We start from the raw sequence: 18,814 nt of genomic DNA, 5'->3' as shown, positions 1-18,814 counted from the left end.
ATCTATTCCTTTAGTCATGCAGTGCGTTCATTCCAACATGTTCTTCACGTTTAAAAAAATTGTGCATCAGTGCTTTTAACAAAACTGCTTTTTGGGCACAATACAGCACTTCAGCAATAAATAGACACACAACAATGACCATTTCCTAATGTACTGTGTTTTCTAAAGTTGCTTCAGAACCATTCAGAACAACTGCACTCTATACAAGTGCTTTTGAAGCATGTACAATGCAGAGCAGATATTTCTGCAACATTTATACGCTGCAAGTGTGACCACAACTAAGACGTCAAGAACAGAGACAACGTGAACAAAAAACATTGACAACTGTGAAGCAATAATGCAGTTTATGTTGTAACCACACGTATGATGTGCATGCGTGTATGGATGGATAGGCTATGGATAGAAGTCTTTGGAAAAAGGCAAAGCACAACAGCTCACAGGTGCTGCACTGAACCTGATCAAACATGGCATTTTATTTGCCACGTCTGTGGCATTAAACCAATCAGCCAAAAGGTGCAATACACCTGTTATTCTTAAATCCGATTTTAAACCAGGGCCAATTTACAACAAAGTGAGAAGTATTTTTCCATGGCAAACTACTACACTTCCGTAATCCAGTAACATGGACAACAATTGTATCAAATAATGACACCTTTTCACCAGCTAGAACAACATGAAGTTGCATTTGCTTCTACACGCCAAATTAGTACTTGAAAACTAAGTGAGCACAAAGAGCTTCAAGATACGAAAGCCGTGCAAAAGAGACATTACATTTAACAATGCCTGATATTTTCTTTGCGTCAGCACTGATCTTTCATGTATGTTCAAAACACGCATTTCATGTTGTAACACAAGTCAACCAATACAATTTCAACAGTGCAAGGCTACACTTCTGGCAAGGTCACAAATGAGAGAAACAAACATGAACCTAACCATGCCAGTGATGAAAAGATAATCAACAGCACAAGAAACAGGTGACTGGCAAAGTCTTCGATGTTACGGCCCCAAGTAATGTGGCTTCTTTCTCCAACACTGTGTCCACACATGCACACACACACACACACAAACACATTCCCACCCATTTGGCAGTGGTTTTACACATAACACCATTTCCTGAAGGAGCTACTTATATGTGGGCATCCTTTCAACCGCCCTACCAGCCCAGATATCCTTGCATGTATACATAGTTGCCATCCATACACATTTTCACAACAATAAATGATAAATGCTCTATCTAGCACAGACAAAGCAGGTTTGGTATGTGCGTTGCTTGTAGGCCTGGCACAACTACAACAGACTGACAGAAGGTGGATGTAAGTGCAATTTGGGAACAAGTGCAAATGAGCATGCAGGTTGTTCAGCGAGAGATTCAGCACTGCAGCATTCTAAATAAAACACTTTTTGGGTGCCATGTCATACGAAAATAACCCTCCCTACTACTGCCAGTCATGTGGCACATTCATGTTCATTGTCTCCAACGTTACAGCCAAGATGCAAACTGCTATATATGTTATGGCACAATTCAATCAACAAACAACATGCTCAGGGTGTCCTCATACAACAGGAAGAGCAAGAATTTTGTGGACACCTTGGCACGATTCAAAAATGTTGCAACAAGGTTGCTTAGTGAAAAGTCGCAGCCTAGTGAGACCACTAGACAAGCAGTCTTATCAAATGACATATCAGGGCAATAAAAGAATGAGAGGAAAAAGAAATCTCACCGGCTAGTGAGCTTAGAGATTACAGTTACATTAGTCCTCAAATATCGCCATATCTAATACCAAATTGTTTGCCTTGAATAAATCAATAAAAGGTGTAGAAAGGAAAAGATCAAAAGGTAACCCAGCATATGTGACCGAATACCTTGATCTCAGCAAGTCTGTAGACAAGCAGTGGCATTTGAACAGAATAACAGAAGTGAAACAAGTAAAAGGGTTATAAATTTTGAATTATATTGTGTGTGTGAAATAGCTCAACTTGAGAAGCATTCTCTAGAAATAAATTTCAACAACAGTAAACCAAGTTAATGGTATATTTTACAGTGGTGCCATCTGCAGTGGCCATTCATTCATTCATGGCACGCAGCATGTGCTACGCTGCAAAATGCCCTGCAAGTGGCAGGCCTTAAAGTGGATGTAACATGAATGCACAAACTGCATTTTCACACATCCAAGGTAATGGAAAGGCAGAAACACTTTAAGGACACATATATCACTACAATGATACTGCAGATAGAGAACAATGTACACAGTGTAAATAATTTCTATGAGAGGAACAAGGCATTGAACATAAGCAACACATCACTGACTCTATGCTTGTTCAGTTTTTGTTGAATGTGCAGTGGAAATATGCACAAATTTAACAACATCTAGGCCCCAGAAAAATAAGAAAAAGGAAGTGACTGTAACATACAGATAAAACTGTCACATACCGTCTACATGAACAGCTTACGAGGAGGACAATCAGGGCGTTGGCAAAACTTGAGCTGATGCTTTTGTACTACATGAGAGCGCCACAGTGAAGGGCTATACAAGTCAAGGCCATGCTCACTGCAGGGCTAAATATAAGACTAAACAAACATTAGTACAAGTATAGTAAACCTCTGAAGATGTAAATGTGCAGCCTCAGCTCAGGACAGTAGTTTGCGTGCAATACACACAGCAAGTACTAACAAGTTCCAAAGCATCAATATTAGCAAAGCTGCAAGGCACCCTTGCCACAAACTAATAAAGGATAATGATAATAATCATGCAGAACTAAAGGCCTTAATGCAACTGCTGCTTTCGTATTCACAGTGCAGCAGTTTAGCACACAACCTAATAGGTATCTCACGACAGTTTCAGACTAAGATATCTGATGTCATTCGTTTTGCCTACTACACAAGGCAAGCTAGGCCACATAACATTTTAAAGACATTTTATAGACCACTTATATACATAACAATCATATCAATATTCTCCAATAAAATTTTATGCTTGTACTGATGCCAAAAATGTGCATAAAAGATCATTTGCACACAATCACATAAAAAAATGTTAGTGCCTCCATGCATCAAAAACAGGGCATTCAACATTTGTGCTGAATGCAACTGTTTTTCCTGAATGCAAGGCTTTAAATAAAACACTACAATGCCCTGTGGCAGCAAATAAAAAATATACTTTGGTACTATACTTCTCTTTTACAAATAGAGGGGTGCAGGAGCACTGCATATCGGCTCTTAGCAGCCGATAAGCTGAAAACTTCTCTGTTCATTTGCAACAGCTGAAAGTCTTTCTCAATCATGAAGCAAACAGGCAAATGACAGATAAAATTAAAACAGCAGACGTGAGCGCTACAAAAACTTCTTATCTCCTAATATGTCGACTGCGAAATGTTAACTTAGTTTTCCTCCTAGCACACTCCCATTTATAAAGCCCTCAAATATGCGTAAACACAAAGAAAAAGGTGATACAGCCAAAGTAAGAAAAGTATGACAAGTGCCACTCCTCTTCTTCACTGTTTTGGTTTCCCATTGCAGCAGCTGCCTCCCATCACTGACACCCTAGTGGCCGTCCATTTTAGTGCCGAATGCATGACTCGCAAGGTTCGTCTCCACACCTTTCTTCACTCTGCACAAAAGAACAGACAGTATGTTAAAATTTATATTGCAGTCCACAGCGCCATTCTCATTGACTGCCTAGACAGCCACACCTCACTGTGACTGCCTAGACATACAGTGTCCTTAAAGAAAAAAGACACCGAGTATTCAGTTATTGTTTTACAGGTAGCAGAGGAACAAATGAAACCTGCAAAAACACAACACACAGTGACTGCCTTGCTAAATCGAGTTTATTTTAAGGAAACTCAACATTTGTTGCTGTAATGCTCCTTTAGTCAGTGATCAGTAACCATAATTTCAGTACCAATAGGTACTTGTATTTGTGAAAGTGGAAGTTAAACATTTAGAAATCAGCTAGGCAAAGTCAGGCTTCACTCATCTTTCGCTGGCACCATTGCACCACTAAGTCGTGCCCTAGCTGCTGCAATCAGAGTAGCAAATATTCAACCTATAGAAGGGCTGTAACCAAGCCAAGCAAAGATGCCACCTCCAACTAAATATGCAGTGGTCTTTCCTTGCAGTGTTGAATAAGCCTTACAGGCAGAACACAGGTGGTGTATATCACAAGTCCTTGGCAGGCCACAGCTGCACTGTGCCAGGATATTGCCTTGAAGGTGTCAGTGACAAACTGAACAAATGATTGTAATGGCATGTGCCTCATCATCATCATCATCATCATCATCATCCTATTTTTATGTCCACTGCAGGACGTGTCTCCCTGCAACTTGCACCTGCAAATTTCCCAACTTCATCAACCCACTTAGTTTTCTGCCGTCCCTGACTGCGCTTCCCTTCTCTTGGTACCCATTCTGTAACTCTAATGGTCCACCAGTTGTCCATCCTACACGTTATATGGCCTGCCCAGCTATATTCTTAACAGCGAAGCTGTTTAGGCCAGCCGTAATTTGTGGTTCGTATCAAGAAACTATCAAGAATTAAAAGAAAATAAACTTTCTTGCCGAGGCGGCATTTGAACCCGCGTACCTCCCAAAGCAAGCGTCGTATCCACTAGGCTATACAGCCATGCTTGCAGAACATGCATTTATGCGAACCATATGATTGCGTTCGAGTGTCGTCTTTGTCAACAGCCAGCGTGTTCGCATGTTCGTGCTCTGCGAGGTGAAGAGGTTTTGCGCGCTATGAGAGCGAGAGAGAGAGAGAGACGCATTCACGGATCGGGTCTGCTGGAATGCGTTGTCGGCATTGCAACGCGGTGTTGGTGTTGCAAGCTGCGCTATGCAAAGCGCAGGGATGGCCGTAAGTCGGAGATGCACGAAAATAAATTATCATCATCATCATGAGTAATAAGATGAAAAGTTCGTTCGCACTTCCGGAAAATGCTGGGCTACAACTGCCCAGCTTCACCGTTTCAAGCGTTGCACGGCCGAGTGCAAGGTTAAGAGTTTTTTTTTCTCTTGATGTCTATTAGAATAATGGCTATCCCCAGTTTGCTCTCTGATCCACACCGCTCTCTTCCCATCTCTTAACGTTAGGCCCAATATTTTTCATTCCATCACTCTGTGTGGTCGTTAAATTATGGGGTTTTACGTGCCAAAACCACCATTTGATTTTGAGGCACGCCGTAGTGGGGGGCTCCGGATTAATTTGGACCACCAGGGGTTCTTTAACGTGCACCTTAATCTAAGCATACGCGTATTTTCTGCATTTCGTCCCCATCGAAATGCGGCCGCTGTGGCCGGGATTCGATCCCACGACCTCGTGCTCAGCAGCCCAACACCATAACTACTGAGCAACCACGGCGGGTTTTGTGCGGTCCTTAATTTGTTCTCGAGCTTCTTTGTTAACGTCCAAGTTTCTGCCCGATATGTAAGCACCGGTAGAATGTAATGATTGTACACTTTTCTTTTCAACGACAGTAGTAAGCTCCCAGTCAGGATTTCGCAATGCCTGCCGTATGCACTCCAACCCATGTAGGCATGCACCTACTATACAGTAAAATTTGCCCATCATTATCGTGTTTTGGTCATCTGAAATAGCGAGGACCAGCTTTGGTTACAACCATAAAGCAGTCTGGGCAACTGGTCCTAGATAGCTCAGAAAGCTTATGCCAGGGCAGAAAGAAATATTCTTACGCCACTGTGCGGAAGTGCAAACTAGCTTTTTTCCAACTGGTGTTATTTTAAGAGACATGTTCACATGTGAGTCGAACCTACAAGATGTAATGTAGGGAATCTGGATTCAAGCTTTTGGAAGCAACAAAACAAGGTATAAACAACACACCCATTATGTGGTGGCAAGATATGTCACAGGCATTCATGAAACATGCATAAATGATTCCCTGTTTTACCAATTCACTGTGCACGAAAGTATAGGGCAACAGTGATGTCTGAACTCTCAGCTCTTATTTCCAGCATGTTTAACCTGTGGTAAAAGCTTGCCCAATAGCAAGAAACCTTATAACGGTTATCTTCCAGCATTTTGTGAGTGAGAACAAGCAGATCAAAGCAAGCCATCAACTTTTGTAATGGTTGCACTGCCTTCAAAGTGAAGTTCCTGCCATCACTTTGAACCCCTACTACAACGTCATCAACAAATCTAAATGTTTTCAAGACATGCACCTATGTGCATTTGCAACTATCACTTTTGGCAAAGAATAATTCACTCGGATAAGGTGCAATGCAAGAAGCAATAGAGACACCATCTTTTCGAAGGTAGACGTCATTTCATACGACATAAGTGGACATGAGGTATAGTGAAAAGATAATTGGTGAAGCTGCATGCATCGGTACATGCCCTGCTCTGGAATTCCATTTCACCAACGTCATCAATGCACTCTCCTATAAAGGTTGGCAGTTCATCATGAGGAAGAGCATAATATAAATATTTTGACATCTATCGACAATGCCTTGCGTCTGCAATGTGGATACTTTTTTTTTAAAGTCGATTATCTGGGCTGAATTATGAATTTACAAAAAAAAAAATCATTTACCTTCGAGAACTTTTGCATTTCTCACAGAGGTATTGCTATAGCCTTTTGCCCCGACCCTCTTTCAGATACAATATCACAGAAGGGTAGCTTCGTGTGTCTTTGCCAAAAATAATATGCCTAAACTTAGTTTATTACTTTTTTTCAATACTCTGCACTAATAATTTTGAATAGATTTTTGAATGCAGCTCCTTTGCCTCAACTCTCATGAAACAGTGGCACACCGATGGGGGGTTTTGGGGGTTCTAACACCCCCCACCCGGGTTCTAACACCCCCCACCCCCCTCCCAAGGCCACGACCGTTTGGCAAGAGCTTCAACGGATGACCACGTGCACCAGGCGCGGATCCAGGGGGGGGATGTCCGGATGTCCTGACCCCCCCCCCTCAGATTTCTGTATCACCCCCTCGCTGATAGGGGGATGGCCCTCTCAAAAAAATATGGCCACCAGCATTCTTCAAAATTATTTTTCGTGAGTACCAGTGGTATCAGCCATGTAGAAGTAAAGGTAGCTCGCTCACAAGCTTAGTTGTACTCCGTAGGGGTGTGGTGTCCGAAGTTGCCGTAGTTAATTTTTCTCATGAACACCTTGGACCTCCTGGGGCTGGCCATGCCTTACTCGTCCCGTCGGTGGCGTCGAATGAACTAGGGGACGTCCCTTTTGCCAAGCACGCCGATGTCCGTGCGAGCGCCTTCGCGCCTGATCAACTTAGTTCCGCATTGGGGTGTCATCGGTTCCGCGACCAACCTGCTTAATGAAAGAGATCTCTCGCTGAAGTGTTCATATATAAATAATAACAACTAACAGCTAAACTAAGAACTACGCATAGACAACTTTTTTTTTTAAAACTGTAGCACTCATTGTGATCACAGTTACACGTTGACAATATCCACTACGAGCACAGTACCGTTCGTACGCTACAAGTTTTTCATTGTAACTTCGCAGTTTTATTGGCGTACATTAAGTATAGGAAGCTCAAAGCCGCCGGATCCGTTTATATAAGTGGGCGTTCTCGCGGAGCGGGGCTGGCTGCGAAGTGGGGGAGCGTGACGTCAGCGGCCAACGCCAGCGCGCGGGCCTAGGATGGCGTCGCGTGGTAAGAGAAACGGGAGCAGATGCGCGCCTTGTGTAAAAGGATGACGTCGCGTGGGAAACAAAACATGAAGACGCTGGCTCGCGCTCACGGCTACTACACCACATCGTTCTTCTTGCAGGTGGCGTCGCGAGTCTTCATACGCGGTGATTCGCATATCGTAAACAACCAGCGCGTAGTGGTTGCCGCGTTGAAACGAAGGTGTCTCAGCCGAACACAAAGAATATTCTTAAGGAAATCAAGGTGTCCCAACAGAACTCCAAAGACGGACCCGTGGTTACGCATGGATAACGAACCTGCGACAGACCATCCCAAATTTTATTTTAAGAAACAATACAGGCTAATATACCGGATGCTCAAAATTAAGCTTAATGGTTTTCTTAAAATTAGGCACTGGGAGGCACGTGAAGACCACCTGCGCAAATAAGTTGTGTGGCCAGGAGGACACAAAGTGAGATAATTATCGCTGTCAGCAACCGAATTAACTAAAATTGAATAATTAACTTTTTATTGACTGCAGTAAGTGTGTATGTTTGTATTCAAAAGTTAGAGGCAGTCGTGTTTCTGCACAGTTTCACTTGAAAGAATTTTTCTAGCATGTCTATGCTCCGAGATATCAAACTCCAAATTTTAATTGTCGTTCGCATGATTACGCATGCAAGAGAGTGTGAGGATCGGCGCAAAGCTCCTCCCTGATGTGATGCGGCTGTTGGGTGCAGCGTTTAGTCTGACAACGCGGCGGAGGCATTGGCAAAGATAATAACTGCCCCCCTTCCCCTCACGGCTGGCGAAATAAAAAAGAAATCGAAGAACCCCTAACCACTGTCGTAACACGCGACCGCGCAGCCTGTAAAGATGGCGGCAGCTGCCATGCCGAGATAATGGCGCGAGCGGAGAAGCCGGAGGCCAGTGCGCATGCGTAATGGTGACTAGACGACTGGGCATGGTCCTTGTTCGGGCTACGCAAATAAAGTTACTGCTGATTTCCAAATATTGTAATTTTTATTGAAATCAAAAGCAACAACTGCACCATCAACAGCAGAAACCTTTTTTAGCTATGCTAACGAATATTTCATACTGCCGCTTTAACTTTGGTGTTGTCATGCACAAATCTCATGACAACACTTCACCCATCAAGATGTCAATGCCCTAAAAATGTTCAACATGCCTCCCTTCGACAGCAACGCAAAGCATAAACCGCTCTCGTGTTGAGTCGATAACTCTGCGCAGTACAATTAAAATTTGGAATCGGATATCTCGAAGCACGAACACACTATAATAATTCTTCCGACTGATACTGTGTAGAAACACGACTGCCTCTAAGTTTTCAATACAAACATACCCATTTACTGCAGTCGACAAAAAATAATTGTTAAATTTTAGTTAATTGGGCTGCTCACAGCGATAATTATCATCTCACTTTGTGCCCTCCCTGGCCACATAACTTATTTGCACAGGTGGTCTTCGCGTGCCTCCCAGTCCCTAATTTTAAGAAAACCATAAAGCTTAATTTTGAACAAACTGTATTATCAGGCACAGCCACCAAGCACATGGCTGTATTGGGTAACGTCCTTTTCAGATAAGCTCGGAGAAACCGATATCTGGCTTCGCTATAGGGCTTCTTCCTCTTTCTGGGGTTTTACGTGCCAAAACCAGTTCTGATTATGAGGCACGCCGTAGTGGAAGACTTCGGATTAACTTTGACCACCTGGGGTTCTTTAACGTGCACTACAACGCAAGCACACGGGCGTTTTTGCATTTCGCCTACATCGAAATGCGGCCGCCGCGGCCTGGATTCGATCGCGCGATCTCCTGCTCAGCAGCGCAATGCCTGAACTGACTGAGCCACCACGGCGGGCTACAGGTGTTGCTCTATAAAACGCGGGTTTATCGTGAGCAGAAACGGTGAATTTCGGTAAATGATAAAGGCTACTATCATCATCATCATCATTGACAGAAGCTGACCCCCCCCTCAGAAAAAACCTGGATCCGCCCCTGACGTGCACTGCTCTGCAGACTGGCTTCTTGGCCCAATCAAGCTCTTTCAAGACTTTGGGTAAAACGCTGAAGAAATAAACGTCGTCGTCATCCTTGTGTCATTATTATTATTATAATTATTAGGCATTTTATTTGCTGTTGGATTCCCTTGGCTAAAGCAAGAAAATTGCATATTATGCAAAGTGCTTGCTCCCCCCCCTTACAAAATTTCACCCTCCCTCCCCCCCACAGCAGAGATCCTGGGTGCCATGAAGGCAACATCATGACAACACTCAAAATGGAGCAGATTGTATATAAGGCTGCTTGATAATGGCAAAACTGCTATATTTATTTGATGGGATGGTGCAAAGTTGATTCTCTCTTAAATATGAGGATACTTTCTTTACGAGCAATTCACGGTCTACAGGCTTACCATGGAGCAGCATGTTGACATCTTCTGGCATGCTCTTACATTTATAAGTTGGCGTAACGCTAGAGACCTGCATACACCAACCTTATCCCACCACACCGCTACATCTCCCCTCCTCTCAATATGATTAAAAGGCAGCCCTTCCTTAAGTTTAATGAAATATATTCCAAAATGAAAAACCAGAAAAAAAAGTAATTTAAGCTTCATACTACACCCACCACATGAAAATAATACAGCTGGTTTTCTGTGCGAACTTTTTCTTCAAGAAACAGATAAGGTACTGGAGGAGATTTCTCTATGACCAGTGAGTAGAGGGTTGAGAAGGATAAGAGGTCCAAAAAAGAATAAGTACTGAAAGGTCACTAATCTGGTCTCAATACCAGGTTTGTAAATAGAAACACTAGGGGTTGTGATAAACTGCTGAGAATGCATACTTGAAATCAGCGATGAAAACGATGGCAACACGGGAGAAGGGACACAGAACACAGGGCTCATTCCAAGTATGCATCCATTCCAGCTAACCCAGCTCTCCATCTTAAAGATGAGAATAATTTCAAGGTTTGTTTATGCCCACAGGTTTTCGACAAACTTTTGCTTGGCACAAGCTCGTTCCCTGGCTGTTCGCCCCTGAAGAAAGGTGAATGTTATATGACAATATGAAGAAAGGTGAATCTATATGACAACCGCAAGCATGGAATGGCCAACATGATTTCAAGACAGCAATACCGAGCTGGTCGAAGTAACACATGGACCCAGATTCACAGCTCAACTCACGTTATCAACAGTGCTTTCTTTGCTTGTTGCTTTAGTTAGCTGCAAGAGGTCATTACTGGCTTAAAACACAAAGCTTCTATCATGCTTGTAATAATTTGTGTGGCATAGGTGAGGCCTCTCTGGGCTTTCCCTTCCTTGATGACTAGCTAAGAGACTAGAAGGAGAATGGTATGTGCACAGCACATTCTTCTATTAACAGTGGATTTGTTAAAGGCAGGCTCCAGCACATGGCTAGGGACCATTCTAGACATGAATTAAGGCCATGCAACCATAGCCAGATCAATAGCCCTTTGTTGATAGTGCATCTGCAGGTCACCTAACACAAGGATGACACCATCAAACACTGATTCAACCTACCGCAAAGCTGACTACAATCATGTCCGCCATGTTGGTAAGCCATAAGCCTAATAATGATAGTGTGTCACCCATCCCTAAGACTGGCTATTACATTCACAATATTGGCTGACTAAGGGTGCAGCACGGAGCAAGAAACCTTTAGGAGTGGAAACTCCGCCAGTTGCGGAGACCAGAAAATGTCACAAGCCCATGGAGCCATATGCTGGCGGCACCTGGCAGCCGAAAAAGAAATTATCGTAGTCTTGGTTGCCAAGGCAACCGGTCACGTGTGTTGCTCCCGTTCGGCCGCGCGCCTCCACAAGTTCTACTGACGGCACTCACGCGTCCCATCTGCGTCCCCATCTTAGGCTAGCAAATTCCGAACAAGGGTACACTGCACGTATCAGCGTTGTTAGTATTACGGCCCTCGAACAGAGGAGGAGGAAAAAACTTTATTAAAAAATTTCAGACAGTAGATTTGAAGGCCTTGGCCTCTAGGTGGCCTCGGTTGAGGCGACCTGCAGAGCCCAGGTCGTGAGATTTTCTTGGACGGTCTTGTCTTCTGACCTTAAGAGGGCCTCCCAGGCTTCCTCCGAGGGAGCTGGCAGTAGTTTTTTTGGAGGGGGTTTGGCAGAGCATCCCCATAAGATATGATTTTGGGTGGCCAGCTGGTTCTGGCCACAGTTTAGGCAAATTAGGTCCACCTGTCCACACGTAATATATGCCAATCTGTGTGGGCAGGGGAAAGAGTCAGTTTGTATCTGACGTAAAATCGTGGCCTGTTCCCTGGGTAGCTCCTTATTAGGAACTGGATAGATTTTCCTAACCTCTTTGAAAAATCTGGCAAGTTCATTAAATGTGGTCACTGGCTCGCTCCAGAAGTCCACCGAGTCTGAGGAGCACCCCGCCTGGTTGGTTAAGCCTCGGGCTGTTTGGTGCACTGCCTCGTTCCCGGCATTTCCCGAGTGAGCAGGGACCCATACTAGTTCTGTGGTGCGGTCGGTTTGGAGAGAGTTGATGATACTATTCGAATGTTTGCCTATGTGTCCCTTAGCGTAATTTGTGACGGCACGCTTGGAATCACTTAGGACTTTTTTCGGTTTGAGAGTGAGTGCTAGCGCTATGGCCGCCTCCTCTGCTTCTAGGGTGGAGGGTGATTTAACGGATGCTGCAGTTCGGACGGTACCGTCTCTAGTCACCGCACAGATGATGGAATTTTGGAGGCCCTGTTTGGCCGCATCTACATAGACCACTTCTGTGTCATGTTTGAGTTTTTCGTCAAGTGCCTCGGCCCTTGCTTTGCGTCTATGATCATGTCTACCGGCCAGCATGTGTTTGGGCAAGGGGCGCACCAGTAAGTGTCGTCTTATTTCGTCTGGTAACCTTTTTCTGCCTGCTGAGGCTGCTACGGAGTCAACTCCCAGTCGTCCTAGGATGTATCGACCCGTCTCCGATCCGGACAGATGTTCCCTTTGCGATGTTCTGTGTGCCTCGAACAGACACCGACAAGAACAGTTGCTGTTTGACTTAAAGGCCCACAAAAACAATGTTACGGCGTGCACGCTGAAGCGAATGCCGAACGCCCGTGTCGTCTGCTTGGCGTCTGCTTTGAGCAGGAGACACAGGCGCCGCCGAAGAGAACGCGCCCGAGCAGCTCGCCGGGCTTCGGCTCTCTTTTTCGTTTTTTCGCTGCTGCTTGCATGACGCGCTGAAAGGCGCCGCCACTGCATGCGCCCCTGTCGGCGCATACTAATGTGACGTTATCTGGTCGCACGCGAGCGCCCGCGGTGACGGGAGTTTCTACTCCTAAATAATCTTCCTCTGTGGGGTGCAGTCAAGGCTATTGTCCTATCTACAGCAATTATCAAGGGGGGGATGTGGCTTTGAAAATCAACTTCCTGATTTCTTCATGGATTTTGATGAAAATTGGCACAAATGTTTAGAATGTCTCCCTGATACTTCCATAAAAGTTTCAGTGATACCTTGAGAACATTTAATTGAGCATAATTTTTCTCTTTTGAACTTTCTGGAGGGCCTGGGGAGCTTAAAAAACATGATGGAAGGCTCGTTGAGTATTGACTGCATAGCTCAATGCGTGCTGGATGTTGCGACAGTCTTACTTTTTTTTTCGCAACACAAATTTTTTAGATAGTAATTTTTCAAGTTACCTTCGCACCAAGCACACTTTCGGGGTGAACGAATAGCCACGCCATAAATTTATAAAAAGTCAAGATAAAAATGCGAGACTGTCTCGACCTGCACTGTAGTCCAAGGAACGTGACAAAAAAAAGAAACAATCAAAATAGCCTAAACGGTAACAAAGAAATCAGTTCCAGAAACTGAGCAGAAAGGCGAAAAAACTGTTTTGAGAAAATGCCTCTCAATGTTTCACCTTCTCTTCAGTTCTCTAAAACGCACCAAATTTGTAATCTTTTATGTGTTTTGTGATGCGGGGCTTCTTGGACATGTGGCCTCTGGTCTGCTGTGCCTTCATTCTGCCTTTTTCATGTTTGTATGGCATTCTTTACTGCTGCTCTACAAAGAGCATGGCACCTGGGTTTCAAACCAAGTGAGGTGCAGAACTATGTGGGCATAAATATACAGTAGTTCTAGCGTTGTACCTGCAGACTGCCTCATTGATAGGAGTCTCTAGTACAGTCAGTGAGGCATTGTTTTCTTTTGGTAGAATCGACCATGTTACTGAATGAAGGCTCTCGGCAGCGTTCTGGATCATCTTCCATTGACAATGGATGTTAGGGGAGCCACTGATAGATAGGCAGCATGCAATGCAGCTGCTAGGTGCTTTCCAGCCTGTACTTTTGTATGATGCCTCACTTCTGCAGCCAGGTGTCTGTGCCAGCCCAAGTGGCCTAGTGAACGCTCATGATGAGGTTCTCTTTATGAAGGGGTGGTGTGATAGGTATTGGTATCGAGATATCGTGGCAATACGATAATAGAGTCGGCGCGCGATGTGCTATATAAGTCACGGGTCTGAGGTGCCAATGTGCGAAATGCCTGGTCGTGGGTCCAAAGAATAGACGCTCGGTGAGCTCAATCGCGCAGTCCGAGGTGCCGACGCGCGAAATGCCTAGCCGCGGGCTCGAGGAGACGACGCTCGCGATGCCGATGCGCGAAGTGCATAGCCGCGGGTCCGAGTCGTCGACACTCGATGTGCTTAGTCGCGCAGTCGGAGGCGCCGATGCACGAAATGCTTCGGCAAGGATCTGAGAAGTTCACGCGCCATGTGCTTGATCGCCGAGTCGGAGACGTCTACGCGCGAAAGGCTTAGCCACGTGTCCGAGGATTCCGTGCCCGAAGCTTGGTCGCAAAGTCCGCGTCGCCGATGCTCGGAATGCCTAGCCGCGGGTCTAAGACGTCCACAAAAGGCGGGATCGGCCACGCTATTGCGATGTCCGCGTAGCGCCCGTTTTAACACTCGTCGAGATTACGGAAACTGTCCAGAGCTCGCGAGGAGACCGCAACAAGCGGTGCAGACGACGCCATCGCGGAGCGAGCACCGGACCAATGGCGAACTGCGTGGAGTCATGTGTCGGGCGCGGCCAATCGGTGGCGCCGGCACGACCTTCAATCATTTGCTTTTTGTATGCTTGTTTCTGTATGGAGGAGATACCTGAAGCGCCAAATTTGAAGACGGAGAAATGCGCTTTCCAACGAGGCCAAGATGGCAGTGCTCGGCTGCGCTGTTCCGGAGATATCGTGGCTTGAAAAACGCTGTTCTTTCGCGATTTCCGCGAAATTTTTCGGCACCTTGGCTGATACAATTTTTTTAGTGCACTTCTACTTAGTTTTCAGTGATGCTATTTCGGAATCAGATAGAATAAGAGTTATAGAAACTGAAAATTAGATTTTCGAAAAATCAATTTTTTAGCCATTTTTCGCGATGCGAAAGCCACGTCCCTCCGCAGTGCAAAGGCACCTGTCGATCATGATGTGAAGTTTATAACATCACCTGCAAGCTATGTAATGTGGTTTTCTTAACTTAAGGCATTTTTTTTAATTCAATTAAGTTTTAACTAGCTCATCATGGCCACATTAAATATTTGGCTGCTGTAAGTTCATCAACCTTTACAATTAATGTTAACCTTTACAACTCCTCCTAGCATCTAAGATAACTGAGCCAGGTGCAGAAAGATAAAGGCACGCTGATGTAATTGGAAGCATTCTAAAACTTCAAATGTGTATCACATGCATGATCAGTAATTTGAAGCACACAAATCATGCAGTTCACAACTTTAATAAAAAGAAATGGTTGTTCTCACAATTTTGTTTAGACTGCAATCCTAGCAAAATTCTAATAGAAGTTTGTATTAATCTAATACAGTGTTGTATTATACTAATAGAAATTTCTATTGTACTGATTTATGTATAAGACCAATAGGTTCTGTGTATTAGACTTATTAGTCTTATACAAACAATGTGAAGTTTTTACTAGCTTCTCTATTAGACTAATAGGTCCTGTTAGTCTTATACAATTTCTTGCTGGCTGGTTATACACACAATGTGTTGCTGGATTCCACTGGTCTTGTTTGTTGCTTGTTTAATGTGAGGGTGAAAGTTGATGAAAAATTACACCATCTTCCTGTAGGGGAACCCTGAGTAGTATGCGAAGCAGCCATGGGCTTGACTCAAGTTCCCATTAGTTTTCAGTTCGTCGTTTCCGTTAGGTTGAGGTACGTAGCTACCGGCTTCGTGAGCCCGAAGTTCGGGATCGGCCTGTCGCCGCTGCCGTTTCGTGGCAGCGGCTCGAGCCCTCTTCTCCGCGGCGCTGTCCGTGGCACTCATCGCGGCGTTGCGGGAGGAGAATGAGAGGAGCAGAGCGCACGCGCGCGCGTCATTATAATGCGAGCTACAGTGGCGCCCCCCAGCGGAGTATGCAGCGCCTACCATCGCGCCTCTAACCTTAACCTAAGCTGCTTCGCATTATCACGCACGGAGCCACAGGTGTTGCCATTCGTTGCGCAATCTGGAGAGGAGAGGAGACAAGGAAAGGAGGGAGGAGGAGGATGCGCATGCGCAGTGCGGGTTTGGACGCCGCACGGCGGAGGGAGGGAGGCAGTGACATAGCTCCGACCATAAGCTGCTTCGCATTAAAAATTAGACTTTGGGACTGTTTGCTTGCACGGAGAGCATTTCTAATTACTGCTGAATCATTAAGAATTCTGCTGTAAAAATGTGCAGCACACCGCGTTTGCACATTTGCATTAGTTTCAACTCACTAGGCCAGTGAAACTGGCCCCTATCTCTCAGCAACATACACAAAAGTGGCATGTGCCTGTCTTGCTAATTTTGCTTCACTGATGATGTTCCCTATCTAGGCCTCTGTTCAGCCTTGTTGCGATGAGTCTTTGAGGAAGCAGTTACTGTTTGCAGCACAGTGAATCCTTCCCCATGGAAAAAAAAAAAGTACCAGCAGCCATTCTCTCAAGGCAGAGTAGCGGTGTGCCCGGTGAGCTTACGAACAACGGTGCAATAGCAGCAACCATATTTGTTGGCCGCTGAAGTTTCGTTAATCCCGTATCTTTTTTTTGAAGGGCAAATATAGTAATGTTAAACTTGTAACCTAAATTGCCACCTTGGTACCGCATATGAAAGGCCGTAATATTTATTGACATCAAAGAGCAGCATCACAGAGACGGAAACATGGCGGATGGAAAGAACATAAAGCTGTGGCTGTAGTCAGCTGTAGTTGCACACAGCAAGTGTGCATTGGAAGCTGGCATGTCAAGGCGAGGCATGCGCGTTTGTTAGTGAATGAAAAACGTGTTTTTAAGAAACTCGTGGTGTTAGTGCCTGCGCAATCTCATTCGTGCAGTAGTATATTTGGATAGTTTCATCTGTGCAGGCTGTTGCGATTCCAAAACAACGCAAGGCAGCTGTTCTTACCACTGTTCTTCACGACTTTGTGGATCCAGCATTGAAGTGAGATGTTTTATCCGGCAGATTCTACTAATTGGAGGAAATTCTACTTATTTATGCTTCTAGTGTAGTATAAAGTTGTTTTATATTTTGTTATCCCAACGGTGAACGTACTTCAGTACACTGTCATTGGTCCGATTGTTGTGCACATTGCAGCAATGGCGTGCACATTAGAATAATACACTAATAGAGCTAATAGGCTCTACTAGTGTCAATGACCTAATAGTAGCCTATTAATTTCTGTATTAAAATTTTTGTTAGGGTGTACCTGCATGGAGAACAGGTTCACCGACAAAGAATAATAACAAATACTGTTAGTAGAGTTAAGGAAGTATTTAACATAGCAAGTGTAAATGGACATTCCCAGTTGTAGCAAAACATGATGACACACAATGGTGCAAGTGCCACGCACATTCACACTGGGCACTGCTGCTTTGCCGACGGTAATGAGCACTTGTGAAGCAAGTGCATGGTGAAAGTGCCACTCACCAGACTGGTCTTAGCCCGAGGTGTGGGTGCATGCCTTAGTAGCGTGCATGGTTAGTAGGCAGGGTAGTTGGGGCTGGTAGGTGACACCGTGTTTGAAGCTCCAAGCCCTGCACTGGGCACCGATCTCTCACCCTGGGCAGGCTCTCCAGACTTCCAGCCTTTGTACTTGAAGAAGGCATCGGCACCATACAGGATCATGGCCACAAAACCAAAGAACTAGGAGCGGTGGAAAAATAACAATAAGCCAAGAGGACATAGGTCAATGTCAAGACACTATGCACTATATTAGCATTGAGACCAAATATTTTTCTCGAGTCACATTTGTTTAACCTTTTAGAGCGGGTTGTTGCAATGTGCAAATCCTGAGCTCCGTTACATGTAGTTGTCCAACAACAACCTGTGGTGCGTCACCAATTCTCATTTGGGAAATGAATGCACAGTCAGATATCAACAAGGATGAATACTCTGAAACCTAATTCATCTGCATCTATGCAGCTGCACATGTTGCAAGTCCAGCCTCTGAAATGCAAGTTGTTTTATAAATTGGCATGTGCTGCAAGACAGTTAATTTTTCAAGTGAAAAAATTTAGTAAGAAAATCTAATGACATAGGGTCATTCACATACCAGAGGCATTCATTCAGTTTTCTGAAAAAAGCCAAGAAATTTTATTCTGCGGTAGCAAATGTGCAAGATTATCTCTGGGTGTTCTCAACACACATACAAACCAAGTGAGATTTGTGTATTTTTGTTGAGTGCAGCAAAAATTCAGATCACAAGAGATTAAAATACTTTTCTTTGTTCTAAAAGCATTCTTTACACATAACACATGTCTGCATAAGGTTTCACTGTTTGCGTTGTCATTGAATTTAGCAATGTAAATGTTTAAGACACATTTAGAGTAGGCTAAATGAAATGGGGAAATCAATAAGAAAGATTTAAAAAATTACATTCTGGAGTATTACGTGCCAATACCATGATTTAATTATGAGGCACGTCATAGTGGGGGGCTCTGGATTAATTTCGACTACCTGGGGTTCTTTAAACGTGCACCCAATGCACAGAACACTGACGTCGTTGCATTTCACCCCCATCAAAATGTGGCTGCCGCGACCGGGATTTGATCCTGTAACCTTGTGCTTAGCAGCGCAACGCCATAGCCACTAAGCAACCACAGCGAGTCAATAAGAAAGGTGCAAGATGGTGCTTGCTAAAGGCGCTAAATAGCACCTAAG

At 44.5% G+C, this 18,814-nt stretch overlaps 1 protein-coding gene across 4 annotated transcripts in view; it reads right to left on the bottom strand.

Moving 5' to 3' along the window:
* Positions 1–131: 131 nt before the first annotated feature.
* LOC119436293 (CKLF-like MARVEL transmembrane domain-containing protein 8) overlaps positions 132–18,814 on the bottom strand; it is a 111,369-nt gene continuing 92,686 nt past the window's right edge. For 3 of the 4 annotated variants that reach the window (XM_049656775.1, XM_049656777.1, XM_049656780.1), the window contains exons 5-6: positions 17,582–17,797; positions 132–3,608 (exon numbers count right to left, since the gene is read on the bottom strand). In XM_049656775.1, the coding sequence (XP_049512732.1) occupies positions 17,633–17,797 (165 nt within the window). In that variant the 3' untranslated portion in view covers positions 132–3,608; positions 17,582–17,632. The remainder of the gene's footprint in view (positions 3,609–17,581; positions 17,798–18,814) is intronic. The other variant, XM_037703101.2, reaches the window with a different exon arrangement.

This window comes from Dermacentor silvarum, chromosome 1 (assembly GCF_013339745.2).
Source record: "Dermacentor silvarum isolate Dsil-2018 chromosome 1, BIME_Dsil_1.4, whole genome shotgun sequence".
NCBI classification, from domain to species: domain Eukaryota; kingdom Metazoa; phylum Arthropoda; class Arachnida; order Ixodida; family Ixodidae; genus Dermacentor; species Dermacentor silvarum.
Note: the sequence above shows the minus strand (reverse complement) of the source record. Positions and strands in the feature narration are given on the sequence as shown.